Here is a 20,013-nt window from a genome sequence, read left to right as displayed (position 1 = left end):
AATAATTGCAAACTCAAATGAGAACCGCCACCTTCTATTTATCAATATGGTTGGAGATAGTGTTGTGTTATCGAGTTGATGTTTATGCTTCTTCATTCGCACTTGCTCACAACCCACTGTGAAGACAATGAATCAGGTAGACGACTTGGAACTACAAATTGAGCAAGTAAAACTTCAAGTGACTAGGTACGGTTATTCAATTGACGATGAATTCTGGGAGCTTCGGTAACAGAAGTAAAATGAATGAGAAGGGATAACCTGACAGTTAACGGCAATAAATTTCATTTTCCTCAAAATATATTCGATTGAAATGCAATTAACCATGCAATTAAAGAGTCTTGTTCTTTCTTGCGTGATTTTCGTTCAAAGTTTATAATATATCCATGTACATCGCAGATCATCTGCAAGAGAAAAACAGCTAGCCACATGTCAGTATTATCTAGAATATATTACGATGAACCTTGTGACAAGTCACTGGATAAGGAAATACTAAAGGACAATAGAACTTTTTCTATTAGGTTTTTTTAGCGTCACTGCTAACCTCAATCGGATGAACACATTTTGACAATTCAGCGGTACTGTTTGTAAACAGACTTTTTGTTTGTTTGTCTGTTGACAAACGGATGAGAATGTTCACGGTCCATATCGCCTAAATAGAGTTTCAAAACATTTGTTAACGATTCGTTTCAAAGATTTATTGAATAAAAGTGGCTAGTTGTGAAGTGTAAAGATGATTGTTTGAGATGTGTTTCTCGATTTTGTTTAAACTTGTTTGTAAACAGTACCGCTGAACTGTCAAGGATGAATTCTTGTTAATTTGTGACGTCATGATAAAAAATCTAATATTAGTCCCAAACAACGGCATTAGGTTTTACACGAAGAAGACACAAATGAACTGCCGATAAATCATGTTCATCTTTGACAGCTACCGTTGGTTTGTTTTGTTTTGCGACTTTAAATTAAAAATTGAAAAATGACGAAAAAGAGCCTGTTAAAAACATTTTCCACAGTGAAAAGAACTTACAAAATTGCCCTGTATGCATTTCAAGGAGCAATATGTGTATAAATCTGTTTAGTGCGACTATCAATTTTTAAATTCAAACGATGAACCTCTGATGAACTTTTAAACTGTAAACAAACCACTGGCGGCTGTAAAAAAATCATTCTGTTCATTTTGTGAGGTTATGTCATGTTCGTGTTAAACCTAATTGCTTCGGAGATAGAAATCAACAACAAATATAATAAAACAAGGGTCTCATCGAACCACACCCAAAATAATGACATGTTAATCAACAGTAGCATGAATTGCACAATACTTGAATCAAGTGTTGGATTGCAAATCAATCAATTTTTAAATTAATGAGACTGTAATTCAACACCAACGCTTCATTTTGCTTTTTGTATAGATAGGAAAATCAATAGCTTTGTAATGTAATTAGTATTCGTGTTTCAAACAATGGCTAACAATGGTTTCAATAACACCAAAAGAAATGGTGGCAAAATCCGGATCTGGGTGCTCCGATTTGGCTGAAACTTTCCTCACGTCTTCTGTATGAAAAAATTCTCTAAATCTTAACTCGGAAACTATTAACTGCACGAACATGGTTTTGAAGAGAAAAACACACTCTAAAATATTCACTGAAAAAAATTTGATGCTATTCAGAATCTCAAAAAAGAAAATAAGATAATAATCGCATGTTTGATTTCGGTTTCTTTAGTGTTTGAATATTAATATTGTTGTTAACCATGACATACCGATCAGCAATTTATAATATAATTATATGAAAGTTGCTTTTGAAATATACTAAAAAATGGTTCGAGTCCAATTTTTTTTCCAAAAAAAATATTATTTTCAGTGAGTTTTCATCCATTCGACTTCTTAATCTTTTTCCTCTCATTTATTGCAAAAACTGAACTTGGTTTTGTAAACTTTATGTTAAATCAACTAAAAATTACTAAGTTGTCCAAAAATCTTTAAAAAAATTATCTTAGCTAAGAACAAGATCAATCGAAGAACAGTATTTGTTGCCAAAATTGGTATCTGTTATAAAGTTTTTATTGGTCACTGATCGGGTTGACGTTATTGGCATTAGTGTCCTTATAAAAACGAGTTTACAAAAACCCGGCGAACGTGCAAAAGTTTATAGTCGGGTATAAATAAACGCTATAAAAACATTACAGGTTAAACATTGATAAACTGTACCGTTTTTTTTAATTCTTATAATATGGAAACGGTTAATTATACAAAGCTGTTTCCAGGAAGCAGTTGTAGGAAAACGATTGGAAACTCTAAAAGCTTACATTAAAAAGCTGAATACTTTTTTAATATTGAAAAAATGACCGGAAAATGAAATTTAAAATAGTGCCTAATCCACCAGCAGTGAGATGATACCTTTTTTATCAATCCGCATGTATTTCTTGCATGAAATATCTTCGGTGTTTTAGTTCTCATGACATTATTTTAATGATCGTCGTTTTAAGCGGCAATTTGAGATTTCAATCACTTATTACCCTGTAATGTCGAAACTGCAAATCGGATCGAATTTGAATCTAAACCTGAGACAATCAATTGAACATTCCATGAGATGTCGAAGTAAGTTCCACTTTATAGTTTACGGTTATTTCCAGAGCCGGTATTCAGAAACCAGCATAACCCAAAACGATTCGTATGGCCATAAATTAATATGACGAATAAATTGCAATAGTTTTGAGTTCAACTTTGAAGCTTTCATTCAGTAAAAACCATTCAAGCGAAGAGGTTGTGTTTCGATTGTACTGGCTCGTGAGTTAACGGCTGCTACCGAGACAATTCTAAGCTTCAGGTAGTTAAACTGCCCATAGCAAACGCAATATTCGGGGCGTTTCCCGACTGGAAAGCTAGCAACGAAGGCCATCCCGTTCATACGCACAGAGGTGTAGAGACACAGAGGTGCGAGAGCATAGAAGTGACGAGTCACAGAGGTGCCATCGCATAAAGGTGCGAAGACGAAGGGGTGCAAAGGCACAGAGGTGCTAAAGCAACCCAGTGCTGATCTACCAGGTACCAGAATTTGTACGCTGCGTAGGATCAAAAGAGACGGCATATATCGCGAGGTGCTACACTGCAAGCATCGCATTTGATCGCCACCAAGAGCAAAAGCACTGTACCTGGGGTCAGGTACAGCAAGTGCAGTGGTGTTCCCAACGACGGCAGAGCAACTGAGATAGCAGTAAACGACAGAAGACTGCCAATTGGAAACAGCAAAAGACTGCCAATTGGAAATCGTTGGAAGAGCTTCACGTCGTTCTTCACGATAAAGGAACAGAGACATCAGCTACAAGGTAGATTTAATTTAATTTATTTTTTATTTCTTATATCTGAAATTTTACTAAACATAAGTTTTTATTTTGGTATTATTAATTTACAAAAAAAATTTAATGTAATGGATGATCTCATGGAAGATCATCCGAATCCGATTCCGGATACTAGTAAAAGTTTAAATACTCCGAGGGCTAAACATTATCCACAGGGTACCACTGGGCCATGGATAGTCTATCTTCGAAAAAAAGAAAAGATTTTAAACTTGATGCAAATTACAAAGGATTTGACATCACATTTCTCTGAAGTTAAAGAAATCTGTAAGGTTAATAGAGATAAAATTCGAGTTGTAGTTAACGACTTGAAACAGGCAAACGATATTGTAACCTGTAAATTATTTGCTATTGAATATCGAGTTTACATTCCATCGAAGGAGGTAGAAATTGACGGTGTTGTGACTGAAGCAAGTCTGACAGCAGATGATTTACTTAAAAATGGAGTTGGCCGTTTTAAAAACTCCATGCTTGAGGGAGTTAAGATACTCGAGTGCAAACAATTGTACTCAGCATCTATTGTCGATGGAAAAAAGTCTTATCGTCCCTCAGATTCGTTTCGCGTAACATTTGCCGGATCTGCATTGCCTAGCCATGTCTATATCGATAAAATTCGTCTTCCTGTTCGGCTTTTCGTACCGCATGTTATGAATTGCACGAACTGTAAAAAATTCGGACATACAGCTACTTACTGTAGTAATAAGTCCAAATGTATCAAATGTCAAGGGCCTCATAAGGATAATCTTTGCGATAAAGATGTTGAAAAATGTGTTTATTGTGGGGAAAGCCCTCATGATGATCTTTCAGTGTGCGCTGCATTTAAGCTGCGTAAAGACAAAATGAAGCTTTCTTTAAAAGCACGGTCTAAGCGCACATATGCAGAAATGCTCAAAACGGTCATACATGTCTCCCCTTTGGAAACCGAAAACGGTTTTTCAAATCTTGCGGAGCCAGAGGAATCTGACTCTGACGGAAATAGTGAAGATACCTCGTTTGTCACTCCTCAAGGGTCTGTTAAGAGGAGATTAACAAACCACAAAATACCAAAAAAGACACCTAAAATTATACCTTCAAAAAAAGATCCCCGTGTTAAAGCTAAAAAGCCAAATTTAAAACCAAAAACTGTGCCTCCTGGTTTGTCAAATTCACAAACCAATCCAGGAACTAGCTCAAGAAAAGACAATAATCCAGTGGGCTCCATTTCACATTCACCAACAGGATTACTGAAATTTTCGGAAATTGTAGAATGGATTTTCGCTGCATTCAATATTTCTGAACCTCTAAAGACCATCATAACAGCATTCCTTCCAATAGCTAGAACTTTTTTGAAACAGTTATCAGCTCAATGGCCAGCTCTTACAGGTTTTGTATCATTTGATGGATAATTTATCATCCGCCGCAAATGATTCAATCACTGTCCTGCAGTGGAATTGTCGAAGCATCATGCCAAAACTTGATTCATTTAAAGTTTTGTTGCATAGTCAAAAATGTGATGTATTTGCTTTGTGCGAAACATGGCTTACATCAAACATAGCCTTAAATTTTAATGACTTTAACATTATACGTCTCGACAGAGACTCCCCGTATGGTGGAGTGCTTTTAGGAATTAAGAAATGTTATTCCTTTTATAGATTAAACATTCCTTCGACTTCTAGTATAGAAGTTGTTGCTTGTCAAATAAACATTAAAGGAAAGGACATTTGCATTGCTTCGGTATATATTCCTCCAAGAGCTCAAGTTGGACAACGACAGCTTAATGAAATTGTCGAAGCCCTTCCTGCTCCACGTTTGATTTTAGGAGATTTCAATTCGCACGGAATGATGTGGGGTTCCGTTTACAATGATAGCAGATCATCTCTAATATATAATATTTGCGACAATTTTAGCATGACGGTACTAAATATGGGTAGCATGACACGGATCCCAAGACCTCCTGCACGTCCAAGTGCATTAGATTTATCTCTTTGTTCGACTTCAATTCGACTAGATTGCACCTGGAAAGTATTTCCTGATTTACATGGTAGCGATCATTTACCAATCATCATCTCAATTAGCAGTAACAAAGGCATTGCTAATTCAGTTAATATTCCATATGATTTGACAAAAAATATTGACTGGATTAAATACCAAAGTAATATTTCAAGTGTCTTAACTTCAATGGAAGAGCTTCCCCCACTTGAAGAATATGACTTCCTCGTTTGTTCGATTCTGGAGGCCGCAGAACAAGCCCAAACCAAACGATTTCTTGGTCCATCGTCTAACAGAAGACCTCCAAATCCTTGGTGGGACAAAGAGTGCTCAGATGCTAAACACGCGAAACAAAATGCTTTCAAGACGTTTTTAAAACGAGGAGGAGGAACTCCTCAGAATTTTGAAAAATTCTTGGTTTTAGAAACCAAGTACAAGAACATACTTCGGGTTAAGAAATGCAGCTATTGGAGACATTTTGTGGAAGGTTTGTCAAGAGAAACCTCAATGAGCACTCTTTGGAATACGGCCAGACGAATGAGGAATCGTAACGTAGGAAATGAGAGTGAGGAGTACTCGAATCGATGGATATTTGATTTTGCGAGGAAAGTTTGTCCAGATTCCGTTCCTACGCATAGCATTGTTAGGGAGTCTTCTTCAAATGATGATTCCATTGATAGCCCCTTTTCAATGATGGAATTTTCCATAGCACTCATGTCTTGTAACAATAACGCTCCTGGATTGGACAGAATTAAATTCAACTTTGTGAAGAATCTGCCCGACCTCGCAAAAAGACGTTTGTTGGAATTGTTCAACAAGTTTCTTGAGCAAAATATTGTTCCACCTGACTGGAGACAAGTGAAAGTTATCGCCATTCAAAAGCCGGGGAAACCAGCTTCCAATCACAACTCATATAGACCCATTGCGATGTTGTCCTGCATCAGAAAATTGTTCGAAAAAATTATTCTACGACGTCTCGACACTTGGGTCGAGACGAACGGTTTGTTGTCAGATACTCAGTTTGGCTTCCGTAGAAATAAAGGGACGAATGATTGCCTTGCATTACTTTCGTCTGACATCCAAATTGCCTTCGCTCAAAAGCAACAAATGGCATCTGTATTTTTAGACATTAAAGGAGCATTTGATTCAGTTTCCATTGATGTTCTTTCAGACAAGCTCCACCAACATGGACTCCCAGCGGTTATAAATAATTATTTGCACAACCTTTTGTCAGAGAAACGCATGCATTTTTCACATGGCGATTTGGCAACAATCAGAATTAGCTACATGGGTCTCCCGCAAGGCTCATGCCTCAGTCCGCTCCTCTATAATTTTTACGTGAATGACATTGACAGCTGTCTAGTAACCCCATGTACACTAAGACAATTGGCAGATGATGGCGTGGTTTCAGTTACTGGATCCAAAGCTATTGATCTGCAAAAACCATTGCAAGATACCTTAGATAAATTGTCCGTTTGGGCTGTTCATCTTGGTATCGAATTCTCTGCGGAGAAAACAGAGCTGGTCGTCTTTTCAAAAAAGCATGATCCCGCGCAACTTCAGCTTCATATGATGGGAAGAATAATCGAACAGGTTTTGACTTTCAAATACCTCGGGGTGTGGTTTGATTCCAAATGCACGTGGGGAGGACACATTAGGTATCTGATAACGAAATGCCAACAAAGAGTAAATTTTCTTCGAACAATAACAGGGTCTTGGTGGGGTGCTCATCCGCAAGATCTAATAAAATTGTATCAGACAACGATACTTTCAGTGATGGAATATGGATGCGTTTGTTTTCGTTCCGCTGCAAATTCTCATATTATCAAACTTGAGCGAATTCAGTACCGTTGTTTGCGAATTGCTTTAGGCTGCATGCATTCGACACATACAATGAGTCTTGAAGTTCTGGCGGGAGTTCTTCCATTAAAAGATCGATTTTGGGAGCTTTCATCACGCCTGCTAATAAGATGTGATGTGCTGAATCCCATGGTAATTAATAATTTCGAACGACTAGTCGAGCTTCGATCTCAAACAAAATTCATGACAGTATATTTTAACCATATGTCACAGGAAATCAACCCTTCAAGATATATTCCTATCCGTGTCAGCCTCCTAAATGTACCTGACTCAACTTTATTTTTCGACACATCCATGCAGCGCGAAGTGCGTGGAATCCCGGACCACCTACGCTCTATGGAAATCCCAAAAATATTTTCAAGTAAGTTCAGGCATATTAACTCTGAGAAAATGTTTTACACGGACGGATCGCGAATGGAAGAAGCGACAGGGTTTGGTATGTTCAACAATAATGTTTCGGCCTCATTCAAGCTTCAAGAACCTGCATCTGTTTATATAGCAGAGTTAGCAGCAGTTCATTATAGCTTGAATGTAATCGTCACATTATCTCCAAACCATTATTTCCTCTTCACAGATAGTCTGAGTGCAATTGAAGCCATTCGCTCAAACGCTGCTGGCAAAAATGAACCGTTTTTCTTGGGTAAAATAAAACAGTGTCTGAACGACATATTGAATAATAATTATCTAATCACAATAGTTTGGGTTCCGGCTCATTGCTCCATTCCAGGCAATGAAAGAGCCGATATTTTAGCCAAACGTGGTGCTATTGAGGGTGAAATTTATGAGAGACCGATTGCTTTCAACGAATTCTATAGCGCGTCTCGCCAAAGAACACTTGCCAGCTGGCAAGCTTCTTGGGATAAAGATGATCTGGGTCGGTGGATGCACTCAATTATTCCTAAAATATCGACAAAGGCATGGTTCAGGGGACTGGATGTGAGTAGAGATTTCATTCGTGTGATGTCCAGACTCATGTCCAATCACTACACGTTAGATGCACATCTCCTTCGAATTGGACTTTCCGAGACTAATCATTGTGCTTGCGGCGAAGGTTACCGCGATATTGACCATGTTGTTTGGACATGCGTGGAGTTTCGTGATGTCAGATCTCAACTAATAAATTCCTTGCGTACCCAAGGTAGACTATCCAATGTCCCAGTTCGCGACATTCTTGCTTGTCGTGACCTTCCATACATGAAACTTCTTTATCATTTCATTAAATCCATTGGAGTTCCAATTTAAATTTTATTTTATGTTAAACTGTTTTCTCTTCCATGAGTTCAACCAATAGCCAACTATAGGATATTGAATATAAGTGGTGAACTGATACAAACAATCCTGAAATAGTTATAAGATCATGTACAAAATAAATGTATTTTATTTAATGTAATTTAAAATAGCAACTCGCTTGATAAAAACAGTGTTTAGATTAACTAATGAGTACCAACATACTAATATGATATTCGAAATGTATTAGGTTTAAACTACTATGTATTGTGGATGCCACGGCGAAGAAAAACTTATGTATATTGCCTATGAAATAAACGTATTTATGAAAAAAAAAAACTTTGAAGCTTTTTCTGATTGTCATCTTCTATATCGGTTTGAATTTTAAAAACTTATCACCCTGCAGTTCCAGAATCGGATAATATTCATTTATTTTGTATGGGACCATAAATCCTTTAATTTGTATTTATGTTTTTTAAAATTCGATTTGGCCTTTTTGAGCTTTAAGAAACGATTCGATACTGGATCCGGAATTCGAAAACCGGTGTATCCGAAGTCAGTTAAATTCACATGAGAAGCTGTATAGTTTACATTTGATTCAAAATGTTTGAAAATCAGTGTAGACATCTTTGAGATCCCTAAAGCGGAAGTTGAATCTGCCTAAAAAGCAAGATGTTTTATAGGATCTTACGACCTTTCATTAGAATTTTAGATGATTCTTGGATTTCATTCAAATCTTAGATCGGTTCAGTAATCTCCGAGAAAAATGGGTTACACTATTTTAATTTCGTTTCACAGAAGCATACTGCTTTTCATATGAATCTGAGTTTGTAGAAAACGGATGAGTCATCTCCGAGAAAATTTAGTGAAATTATTTGTGACACGCATTTGCTGATCTCGACGAAACGATTCGAATGGTATATGGGTATGTTCTTCCAGCATTTATTACTGTTAGTAGTTTAAATCAATATAATTATGGAATTGCTTTCAACTCGAAAACGCTGCTATCATCTGGTTCACATATGTCATATTCGAACGATTATTTTGCCAAAAACGAACCGTGCTAAAATCGGTTCGAGGCAAAATGTCACGAAAAAGGATTTTGTACACAGCCTTTTTGGTACTTAGAAACAATTGTATGTTACAGTATAAAAAAATCGTGTTTCACGTTGCTCCCAAGCATTGCTTTTTCATACAGCGCTCTAAACTCCTACTACTGGAATAAGGCGAAAATCCGCTTACACAAAAATGTCGATTTATCCTTTAAAAGGAACGGATTTGAACAATCTACGGCTTGTTGAATATCTTTTACCGTACGGAATCTAAGTATGAGAATATATTCTGTACGTATGTTCGATTCTTGATCGTTTGGTGACGTTATGTTGGTACTCATGACCCTCACTTATGACAATTCCGATCCCATTTTGAATGTCCAGTCAGTTTTTGACAGCTTTTATGTGTGGTCGTGTTTTAGATTTAGATCCATAAATTGGATTAAAGAATTGGTATTAAATTTAACGTGCACGGATGCATTCAGAATGTTGACTGTTGCATACGGCGAAGCAACTTTGGACAAAAGTAACGTTTGTCGTCATTTTTTTGGCATACAATATAAAGACTGTCCCAGAAGGTATGGAAGCACTTTGATTTCGCTGTAAATAATTCACAAGTGTTAGATATTCAAATTTTATCCGATATACTGATAATATTAGAGGCCTATAGCGTCTTGAGCAGGATAAAGAAAAGTTGGTTGAAAAGAGTACAATTTTTCTTATGTTATAATGATCAATTAAAATCGAAAGTGTCACTCTTCATTATGATTAACATTTGACGTAACTGGGAGTGCACAAACGGCGTGTTACAAATTCAAATACAACACTGATAAACTACATATTGACTGCTGTGGAACAGCTTGTGATACGAGAAAGTTAATCGTTCGTCTTGCGTGGTGCCCAGTCTGACGTTGAACGGCGCTGGTGCGTTGGATCACCTTTTTGCGCTTCATGCACTAGCGATCGCTGAGCCTGTCCAAAGCGGCTCCGGTGGAATGACTGAGGGCGGAAACCAAATTCATATCACCGGCCGTTTATGGTCTGTGTTTTCCACAGCCTCTTTGGCCCATGTTTTTTTTATTGGAAACTATCTGTTAGATGGTCATCGTTATCATTATTGTTCATCTATGATATTACGAAATTTGATCCTGATCTATTATGATGCCGCAACACTCACACTTAGAGATTCAATTAGACAAAACAAACATAGTCAGATAATTATGCAACAAAATTAGGGCAATTGAGGTTTCAACGATTCAATACGCTACACAATGTCGAATATACCAACAAGGACATACACAATGAAGTTGTTAACAGGTTGTAAAGTTGTGAATACAGGAGAACCTAATATTTTATTTGTTCCGACTATAATTTTTATTCGGTTAGCAAATCAGATGTGTGCTTTCGTGACTCAATCGATTAACGAACGTACTTAGAGATTGTCGATGATTCTCGGTTCGAATTACCGAAATCGCGCTATCTGTTTTTGATTTTTTACCATAAGGACCTAGAACCTAGGGCCAACTAACACGGTCTGCCAACTAGATGAATTTACCAGTAAATTTTATAAAAATGTGCACCTCGTTTCGCTATCGCTTGTGAAAAAATACTTATGAAATTGAAAATTTTTACTAATCGTACTATAATACCGGAACCGGAAGTCTGATCTGGATCAACTTTACGGCGATTTTTTAAGGATTTTTAAGATCTTTCATTTGCATCTTAGTTTGTAAAAATCGGTTAAGAAATTTCCGAGAATTAAATGCGCATTTTCTCGTAAATTTGCACATATTGCCTTCTAATTCCGGAACCATGAGACCTTTTTTTTATTCAAAAGATATTTAATTCAGGCCTTTTTGCGTACAAGCTTTACGTGGCCGATTTTGCTGAGTTTTTAGATATTTTTTTTTTGAGTTTTTAGATAAAAATTTTTAAATTGGCAAATATAAGGATCGAAGACGCTTGAGGGAAGATCATGCACACGCACTTCTATAGCACTATCTTCCATATATACTGGAATGTTGTACTTGATATTTTCATGCTCCACAGAGTGCACATTATTATTGTCTTTAGCGAATTGAATTGCATCCAACTCTTTATAGAACTGGATATAAACAACATTATTGGTCTTATTGCATTGAAGTAAATGCGTTTAATGTCAAGAAGCATTTGCTCCTTAAGCAAACCTTCAAGTTATCGTATCGAAGGTCGAATTTCGCACTGTCTGAAGTCAACAATAATTGTATTCTTTCGTACCGGCGGTAGCTTTTGTTCGTTTGATTCACTCATTTTCGAGGTCTATTGTTCACTACACAATACTGTACTTGGTTTCTTCTGTCCCCAACGTAAGCGGTTTTGTTTTATCGACTGACTTGGATGAGATGTAAACCCGAACTGACCATGAGACCTTTCTTTTGAATTTAAGTTTATGAAAATCGGTTACGCCATATTTGAGAAAAGTGAGTGATATTTTTTTTTCATTTTTTCGGTGCATATCATCCTGTAATTCCGGAACTGAAAGTCGGATCGGGATAGAATTCAATAGCGATGTATGGGACCGTAAAACCTTTCATTTGAAAATCAGAACAGCGATCTCGGATAAAACCGAGTGACATTATTTATCACATACACACATACATACACACACAGACATTCGCTCAGTTCGTCGATAAAATTTGAATAAATACTCGTAGAGTAGAGTAGTCATGTTAGTTGATGGCCATACGAATCGACTTCGATTATATTGGTTCTCGGATTCCGGTTTCGGAAGTACCTGCAGTGGTGAAACTCACTTCGTCTTCTCATGGATGGCCTCATCAGAACTAGTAATGCAAAACAAACAATCATTTTGGTTTCTTCCAAGATTCGAAGAAAACTATTTTTATGAATATATATATCAGCCACCCAATCGAATCGAATCGCTTATTAGAAAGCTAAGGAAAAGACGCACATTTCATGTCTTGGACGAATTTTTGTATCTTTATTAGATTTCACAGTATAGGCTGTTGAAAAAAGGCTCTTTTTCGAAAACGCGAAATTTCAAAAAAAAATCCTATCTCAAAAATTTCACGTACCATATTGAAATAAAAAATACGTGCCGAATATTTTCGAGTTCTTTACCGAAAAAAAATAGTTAGATGAAAAAAAAATTAGAGGGTTGTATTCAAGACACGACCGAGCACAATAACATTAAAAATGGAACGTTTCTAGGGTCTTCATAATAAATACAAAAATAAAGATGATAATGATGACGATACACTAAACTAAAAACTTTTTCAATTGACTAATTACAAACTTGCTCTAGTTTAAGCGCTTAGATTGTTGGCGAATGATAAAATTTACAATTAGATTCTTTCTTGATAATAAATTCTATTCAATTTTGATCCCTTTCCACAATTTTTTACATTGTTAAGATTTTGAATAACGTCCTTTAGCTAGAATTCTACTAGAACTAGAAAGCTCAATTTTAGATACAAACAACCTAAAGATTTAAACCTGAACAAATGAAACTGATTTATTTTATGATAATAATCTTCGAGAAACGTACAAACTCATTAATTTTATTTATTTTAGCGAAAAATGTTGTACCAGTAAACTCAGTAATAGTGTATTTTATTAATCATTTTTCAAAATCGTCGATAATCTTCGTAAAGTGTCGGTAAATAATATGGCAACAATACGAGGAAGAAAACTTGTGAAACAGTCCGCATAAAATATTTAGTTACTTACATTAATTTTCGCTTTGGCATATACGGAATATACGGAATGGATACGCAACAAAATTCAGAAATTTTGTTCATATTGTAACTTGATGTTATTAACACATGAATGAACATTGTCATAGTTACAACGCGTGTAGCCATCAGACGCTTATTGTTTTGAAGCTAATAATGATTAAACTGAAACTGGCGGTTAACCAAATTCTACGAGGGTTGCTATTCAAACGATACATGTAAAATCGCAGGTAAACTTACCTTTAGTTTATCTTTGATACTATATGATATTGCATCTAATTATACTGTATATGTGAGCCTGTGGAACTCATTTATACTACCAAACCGAGGAGGCCGCTTTTAGATAAGTTTCAGAATTTAATTTTGAATCTTTTGAAGCGTTTAATTCCTGGCGGGACAACAACTTGTTCAGTCACATATAATGAAGAAGAAGTATCTATGATTATCATCATAACACAACTTTATACTGAATCCATTTTCGCGCCACCGTTTTGTTCGTATGGGAATGGAGATTTAAGTATGCAAACCGATCCGTTGACAAATTAAAACATTTTTAAGCTTACAATATTGAAGCTTTGGAATCATTTAAATGAGGAAAATCCATTAACAAATCATCGAGGAACAAGCGCTGCAAATTATATCCGAAAAATCTATCACCGATAATTCCAAACTGGTCTGATAGTTACCAGAAAACCAAAATAAAATACTCAATTCAAACCAATTTTTCAATGGTATGCAATTGAAATATTCAAATGACGTTATCTCATAAGTTTAGGTTAAATGTTTCCGAATCGATTGGTTGTTGAATTATATAAATCCATCAACAAATTACTGAGGTATGAGCATTCAAAATTATGACAGAAAAATGTTACGCGATTAGTTTTGCATGTTTTAAATTGACACCCAGCCTCGGGAAGCGAAGTGTAAGGTATTTTTAATGGCAAAATCTACCAACAATTTGCTAAATACATGGGATATTTTAAAAGAACCGATAACCACGCTGATTCGGTTCTTCAATAGCTAGATGATATATAAGATATTCAAGCGAACACGAAGCGGTGTTGTGCAGACAACAGAAAATTACACCAGCACATAATGCAAAAGCGACAATCCAGCAAGTGAACGTATATACAATCCAGTCATCAGCTCACTGGACGAGCTACTTGTTTCATTCACAGTCAAACATCAACTAGGCAAAGAAATATTGTGCAGCCTATATTTATAGATTTCCCTTCATACTACGCATAACGATACGGTGTTTTTTATGCATGACGCAAAGCCTTCTATGCCGAACAAAAAGTTGACGTCATTTTGTAAAACAGGGATTGGTGGATGAAAACATAGGTCACTTCTAACCAATTTTTCAATAGTATGCTATTATCCAGAGTTATTACGGTCGCGCGAATTTTGCGGTTTCCGCGAATTTCGCGATTTTCGCGGATTTAGCGCGGTTTCTGCTAAGATTTCGTTGCTATGGCGCGGATGTCGCGCGAATTTCAAAAAACATCATTCCACATTTGTGAATCATTTGTTCGAATAAAAAAAGTTGTTTACAAATTTTTTAAGCTTGTGAGTTTTATGAAGCCCTAAAAAATTAAAGATGGGCGAACGTTTCAGCAATTGGTCGAGCTGGCCGAATTGGTGAATTTCCACCTTGATAAAACCAAAATTTACTAGAAGGTTCTAGCAAATGTTCAGTGGACAGAATTTAGGTTTTATGCTCTTCGATCTCGAGTGATATAAATTGCTATTTCAACAGAGCTGTCACCAGGAATTACAAACGCTTTTCGATATTTGCGATTGCGTTTTCCCATTGCAATGCGAAAATCGAAAGAAGATTTTCGCACTCAAGGATATTAATGTCTGATGGAAGATATCGTCTCAGTGAAAAAAAACATTCAATGATGCAAAGAACGTGATAAATCGAATGCTATTCTTCAATAATATGGTCACCAATTTTTCTTAAAGCAAAATTTGCACGACAGGCTTACGAAGCGAAGTCTGACAAGAAAAAAAGAAGTTCTGGGATTCCAGCCGTGGTGATAAGAAATTGTTCTAACAGTTTGTTGGTTCCACTATCCAACATTTTCAATTGTTCTTTGCGTTTTGGAATTTTTCCTGAAATATGGAAGAAATCCTCTGTGAACAAGTACATAGTATCCAACTACCGTGGAATTGATGCTTTGTGCGTTGTATCGAAGCTGTTTGAAATTATAATTCTTGATTTTATAACACATAGTTGCTTCGATCATATCTAACTGGGCATGGATCATATCTAACTGGGCATGGAATGATATTGAAAATAGGAGCCATTTGCTGTTACCTCTGGAGTTCTTCAAGGAAGTCACCTTGGACAGTTATTAATTTTCTTGTATCTCAACGTTCAAAATTTTTCGATCAAGTGTATGAAACTACCGTTTAACCGATAACTTTCATATTCCGTATTTAAAAATGGTTTTAAATGCTACTAAATACTCCGTCATCTCTTTTAGTAACAAAAAGTCTGTATTCAAGTCCGACTATAATATTTCACAAACTGTTCTCGAACGCGCATCGTTTGTTAAGGACTAAGGACCTGGGTGTTCTTCTGGAATCAAAATTAAATTTTTTAAGAGCACATAGAGCTTACTATGTTCTGAACCTCTAAGCTATTAGGATTCATTATTCGCGTTACTAAAAAATCTCTGATGTACATTGTTTGTAAGCTCCGTATTGCACTTTAGTTCACTCAACTGAAATGTGCTGCGGTTATCTGGTCACCTTATTACCAAAACGATATCCAACGCATTGAAGCGATTCAACGCAAATTTGTCCGATTAGCTCTTCGACGTCTTCCATGGAGATATCCTTTAAACTTACCGAGTTACCATGACCGCTGCAAACTGATTGGTCTCGATTTATTATTTGTCCATCGAGATATTTGTAAGGCTAGTTTTGTGGTAGACCTACTTCAGTCGCAGAACGATTGCTCCGAATAATTGCAATTGTTACAATTTGTTAGTTTTAATTGTTAGTTTTAAACGTAAATGTATCCGTTGGATCATTGTAATCTGTTGATACAAAAAATGAGGAGGTTTTCCCGGGTAGGTGTAAATAGCAAACAAAGATCAAAATAATAACAACTTTTACCATCATATCTTGGCTTGCTGTTTCTGTGTTATCACAGCGATACTTGATATTTTCATGATATTGCGTCCAAGGAATCAAGAAATTATACAATATCTGTTTAACATCAAAATTAGTTATAATATCTTATTTCGTTATTGATGAGCTATTCCAATTTCATTAAGTAAATTGATCCAGTAGTTCTATCTTCAAATAAAATACTATTGAATAAACTGCATCAGAATCAGATAAGAGAAATACTTATGATATTACTCTATTCTGAATGCTAGAATATAAAATAATTGAGAAATTCGTCTTCTATAAATATTTTGTTCTTGGTTTCATATTACAATGACAGAATTTAATATTTTGTAGCTATTTTCTCATGCAAGTTTTGTTATGATTTTTGATATTTTAACTCTTATTTCAAACTAAATAATGTTAATTTCTACCATTGAGATGTTTGGTTTTAATAACAGAATTTGTTATTGGTTTACAAAACACTTCTACCCGGGTTATGCCTGCTGGAGAGAGAGATTGCTATATTTCATCTCAATCGGGCTTTTCCCTGCTCCCCAAAATAAATAAATAAATAAATAAATTTGTCATTCGATGTCGTAATCTTCGATCCTATTTTTTTCGTCAGATTCCCTATGTTGGAACTAATTATGGATATAACGAGCACATTGCTAGCATGTGCCGTTTCTTATGTTACTGCCTCATTAGATTTAGTTACTATAGAAGCACTAGATTTTAGGAAAAGTGTCATTTGGATGATTTTAATCTATTAATGCAAAAGATGAGGAGGTTCTATGCCTGCTGGAGAACAAGTTTGACAGATACTACTTCCAGTGGGCTTTTCTGACAACAAGAGAAGGCTATATTATAATTGGACAGCAGGAGAAGGCTATATTATAATTGAAATTGAAAGTAAAAAGAGTAAATCCGATCATCCTGTGTAGTCTACCTTAAAATTCTTCTTACCAAGAAGTTTCAAGTTCTGCGGAAATTATCACCTGCATAAAAATGGTTGTCTAACGCGTCTAAGTTTTCAATTTCGCGCGTTTTAGTTTTTGACTTCGCGCGGATTTCGCGCGTTTTAATTTTGAAATGCTTCGTAACAACCCTGAAAGTCTAAAGTAGTCCATTTTTTTATCTTCACATACTGCGAGCCGCATGCAGTCAAATCTTCTATGGTCTGATTCAATATACAAAATGCGCTTTGCGTAAAACATATACCAAAACATATTTTACAAATTTATTAATCATCAAAAACAAAACAAAAACTGACGAGAACGGTAACATCTCATCGTCCAGACGTACCTCCCGTTATCGCCGACGTTTGGCGAAAAATATTTCGAAACGTCAAACCTATTATTCACAAAACAAATTCAGAGATCACTGATAATGCCTTCAATAGCTTGTTTGCCGTGCAAATGATAACGCTTATCAAACTGATGCCAAAAGAGAGAAAATTCATCTAATAACTTAATTATTCCTACCTTTTATTGCATTTTTTTCCCTCACAGCTCAATCTACGCTGAACAGTGATCAACAAAGGAGTTCAGTGTTCCTCCGCATCGTTCGACTGGAGAAACTTTAGTCACCACTGGCGAACAGGTTTCGCTGGAAGGGGCAGTTGGAAGTCCCAGTGTTGGAACTAATATGTCAGCGCCTTCGTGCTGGAAGATTCTAACGCGCAGGAAAGCACTCGCCATCGGCAATGACAACGGCACCGAGAACGATAAACTCGGCCGGATATTAAACACCTTCGATCTGACTGCTCTGGGCGTAGGAGCAACGCTCGGAGTGGGGGTCTACGTCCTTGCCGGTCATGTGTCGAAGGATCAAGCCGGACCGTCGGTGGTTTTATCGTTTTTGATTGCAGCTTCTGCATCCTTTCTAGCCGGTAAGCTTTCAATACTCATCAGTTCATAAGTATTCTACTTCTATCACGTTTCGGATACCCGTACAGGTCTTTGCTATGCGGAATTTGGGGCGCGAGTTCCGAAGTCGGGGTCGGCATACATATATAGTTATGTGTGTATTGGTGAGTTTATGGCATTCATCATTGGCTGGAATCTGATGCTGGAATACATTATCGGATCAGCAAGCGTATCTAGAGGATTGAGTTTATACATAGACACGTTAGCCAACGACACGATGAAGAATCGCTTCCGAGAGATTGCCCCTATGGATTGGGACTTTATGTCAACCTATTTCGATTTCTTTGGATTCTCGGTTGCGATTTTATTGGGAAGTAAGTTTGCTGTGTTGTTGAATATGTTGTATATTGACGCTTGTTTTATTCCAATAGTTGCCTTAGCATTTGGCCTTAAGAAGTCAACGATGGTGAATAATTTCTTCACAGTGTTAAACATTGGAATTGTACTGTTTGTGATTGTGGCAGGCGCAATAAACGCAGATGTCTCCAATTGGACCATAGATCCGGCGAATGTGTCATCAATATATAATGTGGGAGAAGGAGGGTTCTTTCCGTTTGGTTTCGAAGGTACACTGCATGGTGCGGCAACCTGTTTCTTCGGTTTCGTAGGATTTGATTGCATTGCTACCACCGGTGAAGAAGTTCGGAATCCACGTAAAGCGATTCCACGAGCTATTCTTTTCTCGTTGTTTACAATCTTCCTGGCATATTTCGGAGTGTCAACAGTTTTAACATTAATGTGGCCGTACTACAAACAGGATGTTAACGCTCCCTTACCGTTCGTGTTCAACGAAATCGGTTGGAATTTTGCCAAGTGGATAGTAGCCATCGGAGGAATAATCGGTCTGCTGGCTAGCTTGTTCGGAGCCATGTTCCCGCAGCCACGAATAATATATGCCATGGCTCAAGACAGATTAATATTTCGTGCTCTCGGAGAAATCAGTCCACAGTATAAAACACCGGTTTTCGGAACATTATGCGCCGCATTGCTGACAGGTACTATGGCAGGGATATTCGATTTGAAAGCGCTAGTCAACATGCTGTCCATTGGTACCCTGATGGCGTACACCGTGGTAGCAATCTCAATACTCATTCTCAGGTAGGTTCATCAATCATTCAACGTAGCACTCATTGCAAAAATAGTTTAGCATTTAATGTTTCGCAGATTTTCAGAGGAACAAAACGACAACTCGATCCCTTCGACCAGTAAACAGATTCACGAAAACTCCAATCTACTTAAATCCGGAGACCGATTGACAGGATCGGCTTTCGTGAAGCAACTGTTTAACGTATCTTGCGTTAGGATACCATCACATATATCAAGCAGAGTGGTAGCTATTCTCGTGACACTTTATTGTATGTTTCATCCATAACTCTCGAAAAATTGACATGATAAATCGTTTTGGGATATAAATTCACAGGTATCGTGTCTTTAGCGCTATCATTGACGATCTACTACGCCAAACAGTCATTGTACGACCTGGAACCGTGGGCTCTCACTTTGACCGGAACCCTTCTTGGACTTCTAGTGATACTGCTACTGCTGATGTCAATTCAACCTCGAGAAACAGAGGATGCCCCGTTCAAAGTGCCTTTGGTACCACTGCTACCCGCGATCAGTATTTTCGTCAACATCTATCTGATGCTGATGCTGGATGTGTATACATGGATACGCTTCGGGATCTGGATGGGCATTGGTGAGTAACGTTTCGTATTTTCTTAAGTAGCATAATACTAACCTCAACTAAAAATAACAACAAACAATACTTCT

General features: G+C 36.8%; 1 protein-coding gene across 3 annotated transcripts in view; it reads left to right on the top strand.

The window, feature by feature from the left end:
* LOC131435057 (cationic amino acid transporter 2) overlaps window positions 1-20,013 on the top strand; it is a 42,347-nt gene that overhangs the window by 12,673 nt on the left and 9,661 nt on the right. For 2 of the 3 annotated variants that reach the window (XM_058602546.1, XM_058602544.1), the window contains exons 2-6: window positions 17,827-18,206; window positions 18,273-18,557; window positions 18,615-19,341; window positions 19,408-19,598; window positions 19,664-19,939. In XM_058602546.1, the coding sequence (XP_058458529.1) occupies window positions 17,963-18,206; window positions 18,273-18,557; window positions 18,615-19,341; window positions 19,408-19,598; window positions 19,664-19,939 (1,723 nt within the window). In that variant the 5' untranslated portion in view covers window positions 17,827-17,962. Of the gene's footprint in view, window positions 1-17,826; window positions 18,207-18,272; window positions 18,558-18,614; window positions 19,342-19,390; window positions 19,599-19,663; window positions 19,940-20,013 lie in introns of those variants that run through there. The other variant, XM_058602545.1, reaches the window with a different exon arrangement.

This window comes from Malaya genurostris, chromosome 3 (assembly GCF_030247185.1).
Source record: "Malaya genurostris strain Urasoe2022 chromosome 3, Malgen_1.1, whole genome shotgun sequence".
Taxonomy (NCBI): Eukaryota; Metazoa; Arthropoda; class Insecta; order Diptera; family Culicidae; genus Malaya; species Malaya genurostris.
This window is presented reverse-complemented; position numbering and strand designations above follow the sequence as displayed.